Genomic DNA, 3727 nt, shown 5'->3' with positions numbered 1-3727 from the left:
ATGGCTCTGGGGGAGCTCAGGGGAGTTTGCCCCTTGTGCCAGCCTTAACAGACATGAGTCTTTGGGCTCCTGAACTCCTGCCTGCATCACTGTCCTGCGGGGACGGGCCCTTCCTGTGCCGGTGGCTACTGAGGAGACCGGGAGGTTGTCCCAGCTCCCTGGAAGGAACTCTCCTGCGGGGCCATGGGGAGGAGGATGGCCTGGTCGAACCAGGCTACACAGGGAACAATCTGGGCCTGCAGGGTAGGGCTGGGAGTTTTAAAACTGCTGAGGGATCTGGGCACCCCGTTTTCCATGAGAACAGAACATCTGCTCCCCTAGACGGCTTTGCAAAGCCCCCCCAAGGAGGTGACCCTGCCGTGGTACAGACACCCCCCCCCCATGGGGACCTTGTGGGAGGAGGTGCACTCGGGGGGATGCTAAACGCAGCTGGAGACGCTGCATCCCAGCAGAGCTGCCAGCCACATCAGACACCACTTTCTGTGTCCACAGCCCTCCCCTGAGATGGGCTGAGTCCGAAGAGCCGGGAGCAGCTCCCCTGGCGTTACAGATCCTGCACCAGGGAAGGACAAAAGAAGGAGTAAAAGTCAAGCTAGCAAGAGCCGTTTGCAGCTGTGTAGGGGGGTTACAGAGCTGGGGGCTGGTCTCCAGGATTCTCCCCTCGCGGCTTGTCTAGGTGGGGACGGACAGGGAATTCGGCAGGAAGAACCCCTGGTATTTCTTCACCCACCGCTTGTCAGGGTTGGCACAGATCTCTTTGCCCATTCGAGTCTTGAATCTGCAGGAGGAGGAGGAGCTGGGTTAGCGAGGGGCTGGGTTGAGACTGATCACTGTTAGAATGACGGTGGCACCAATTTTCAGAAGGGCTCCGTCGGTGAGATTTTCAAAGGTGCCTCGGGGCTAAGTCAATGGGAGTTGGGGCCCTGCTCCATATGACTTTGAAACGCTCACCCAGCCCCCACAGCTGGGGCCAGAGCTCGGCGCATCGGGCGCACATTACCCGAAAACCCAGCCCCAGTTGTGTGCGCCAAGGCCGAGCCATTGGTGACCTGGCCCCGAGACTGGGTTTTACACCTGAGCCACTTCCCTGACTGCAATGGGGCTGCTCCTGATTTACACCCGGGGGCATGAGAGCAGGGTCAGGCCCGGTATAGCTGCAGGAATGTCTGGAGAGGGAATCCATTTCCCCACAGCTGTTTGCAGCCGTCTCTGGGAGCAGAGTGCCTGGTGAAATAGCCTTTAACTGCTCCATGAGCCACAGCCAGGCTACTCCAGTGTCCTCAGGAGCCGCCTCACAGGAAAGCCAGGACCTGGATTGTAAGCACCCCAAACGTCTCCCTCTGCCCCAGCTGGCACTCCCACGGGGCTGGGCTAAATCCGAGTGCAGGGCAGAGGTGGCCTGGGACGTCCCAGGGAGCAGCAGGAAAGGCCGGGGACGTTTGGCTACAGGGAGTCCCAGCATTTGCAAGGAGCCCTCGGCTGTGCAGCTGCATCAGCCGGCTCTGGGGCTAGCTCACAGCATCGACCCCTCCCCTGGTGCGCCCCACATTAATCCCCTCCTCTCTCCCTCCACCCCTCACTGTCCAGCTGTGTTCCTCCCTCTCTCTGTCCCCTCCCCTGCGTCTCTCTCATCCCCAGGGCCCCGTGCGTGGGGATACTCACACCACGGCGTGGTAGGAGCACTCGGGGTTGGTGAAGTACCAGCCCACGATGTTGCCTTTCTTGATCCTGCTTGTCTGGAACGTGAAGCAGCACTTGTCCGGCGCGCCAGGGGCCTCTAATGGGGCAGAAAGCAGCTCAGGTGAGGGTGAAGTTGCCTAGATGGGACCCCATATCCCCTGAATGGGCCCAGAGCATCCACGTGAGCTGTTCCTGGCTGGCTGGCTAATTGTGGCCCTAGGCCACTCAGCTCACTCCCAGATAACCCCGCTGGGTTAGCACATTCTCAGCCGGCGTAAATCAGAGCCTGCCCTATTGACCCCAGCGGCCAGAAGAAGTTTGCCGTAGTGAACACTGCGGCGCTAATACACCTCTATGGGAGGGCTCGGCTCGGCCTCGGCCACACGCCTGCCAGCTCGGCTGTCCTGGCAGGATCCTCCCTCCTGGGGAAACTGGCAGAGTCCAGGCAGAGTCTGCAGCTCAGAGCAGCTCCTCCCCATAACCTGAGCCTGTTTGAGCCGGAGTCCCCCAGAGGGACCCGCCACCCCATGGCGCCATTGTCACAGAGTCACTCTACACGTGCAGTGTCCAGAGAGTGGGACCATCTGGCGAGGGGCAGTCTGGGACCCCTCTGTCCTGCCCCCCATATCCCAGCCATGCCCTGACACCTCTCCCCATCTTGACCCTGCACTGAGATCCCGTGGTGCTCCCTGACCCAGGTCCCGTCTCCCCATGGAGGCGGCGGCAGGGGGCGCCTGTACTCACTCTGAGCCAGGCTCTGGCAGCAGAACGAAGCCAGCAGGAGAAACGCGCAGACAAGCCCGGCTGCCTTTGTCATGGTGTGGAGGAGGGTCCTGCTGGGGCCGGTGAGCTGGAGTCAGCTGCAGTGGAGCCTTCTGGCTGGATCTGCCTCCCCGGGCTGCTTTTATCGGGGTGGTCTGCTGTGGGCGGATGGGAAGGGATCCGGCTTCAGCTGCATGCATGGACGGGTGGGCGGGGGGAGGGGGGACCAGCCAATATCCTTTTCTCAGTCCACAGAGAGATGGGGATTTTCTTTCTTTCCCAAATGATCCCCGTGAAGGAGTGATATGTCCCCTCTGCTTCTAGTGCTGGAGGCCCTCCAAACTGTCCCGCAGCCAGGAGCTCGCCTTGTTATTGTCAGCATAAACTGTAACCGCAAACATTATCTTCTGCCTGAGCTTTGCTGTTCCTAGGGTTTCTCCCTGCAGGCCCCCTCTGTCCATGCCCCTAGCCTCATGCGCTTTTGTGCTCTGGAGTTTGAGCTAAGAGGACCCAACTGGTCTGATGGTCGGTGTGAGTCAGGAGAATGGCTCTGCATTTTTATGCAACGTCCTTGTAGCTTAGGCCCGCTCCAGATCCCCTGGGCGGAAGGGACCTCACAGGATGTCTGCAAAAGGAAGGCACATAGCTTAGGGCAGGTGCCTGTGCTTCCAAACTCATTAACCCTTGAGTCACCTCAGCAAAGCACACCCAGAGGAACACAGGGTTACCAATGATTGTGCCCACCTCTATGACTTCTGACCCCTTGTCACGTCTAGTTGTAAATGTCACAAACTCCCGAGCCAAGGGTGGGGTGTGGAGAACCATGGACCTGTCCATGTACCACGTGGATAGTTGTGACCTCGATCCAGCAGGAGTGTGAGCAAGGGCTAGGCCTGGGTGCAAGGACGGTCAAGTGTGAGGAGAAGCCCCGACCCTGGCAGTAAAGAGTCTCAGGACCCCACACCCTTGTCCACTGATGGAGGGGGAGCTCTGTTGATTTGCACCAGCTGGGTCGGACACTTGCTGTTCACCTGCAGGAACATCTCAGGTGAAGGCAGGTCAGCCTCAAACAGGTCAACTCTGGCCCATCTCATTCGCCTCTAGTGGCACCTGGAGGTTTCCAGCCACCTCTCAGCAGTACTGGGCCGGGCCGCTCACACCCTCTGAGCCTGCCATGCTGCATCCTGGAGGCTGTTTCGGACAGGCTTGGGCTAACCAGGGCATGATCAGTGCACTTGCACAGGGCCCTCGTCTCGGGGGGACCCCCAATCACCAGGAAAAAAGA

The 3727-nt window shown here is 59.8% G+C and overlaps 1 protein-coding gene across 1 annotated transcript; it reads right to left on the bottom strand.

Moving 5' to 3' along the window:
* On the bottom strand, positions 1-2540 carry LOC113409669 (C-C motif chemokine 13-like). Its single transcript, XM_026663823.2, has 3 exons — positions 2425-2540; positions 1663-1777; positions 1-778 (listed from the first exon to the last, which is right to left on the bottom strand). The coding sequence occupies exons 1-3, from the start codon at positions 2495-2497 to the stop codon at positions 673-675; spliced, it is 294 nt and encodes a 97-aa protein (XP_026519608.1). The 5' UTR covers positions 2498-2540; the 3' UTR covers positions 1-672.
* Positions 2541-3727: the final 1187 nt, after the last annotated feature.

This window comes from Terrapene carolina, unplaced genomic scaffold (assembly GCF_002925995.2).
Source record: "Terrapene carolina triunguis isolate 2854851 unplaced genomic scaffold, T_m_triunguis-2.0 Scaffold33924, whole genome shotgun sequence".
Classification (NCBI taxonomy): Eukaryota; Metazoa; Chordata; order Testudines; family Emydidae; genus Terrapene; species Terrapene triunguis.
Note: the sequence above shows the minus strand (reverse complement) of the source record. Positions and strands in the feature narration are given on the sequence as shown.

Excerpts from the sequence above, each read along its gene's own strand:
- LOC113409669 (XM_026663823.2), bottom strand. The coding sequence starts at position 2,497 with ATGACAAAGGCAGCCGGGCTTGTCTGCGCGTTTCTCCTGCTGGCTTCG. Across the intron at positions 1,778-2,424 it reads CTGCCAGAGCCTGGCTCAGA|AGGCCCCTGGCGCGCCGGAC; the intron begins GTGAGTACAGGC and ends CTGCCCCATTAG. Across the intron at positions 779-1,662 it reads TGCTCCTACCACGCCGTGGT|ATTCAAGACTCGAATGGGCA; the intron begins GTGAGTATCCCC and ends CTCCTCCTGCAG.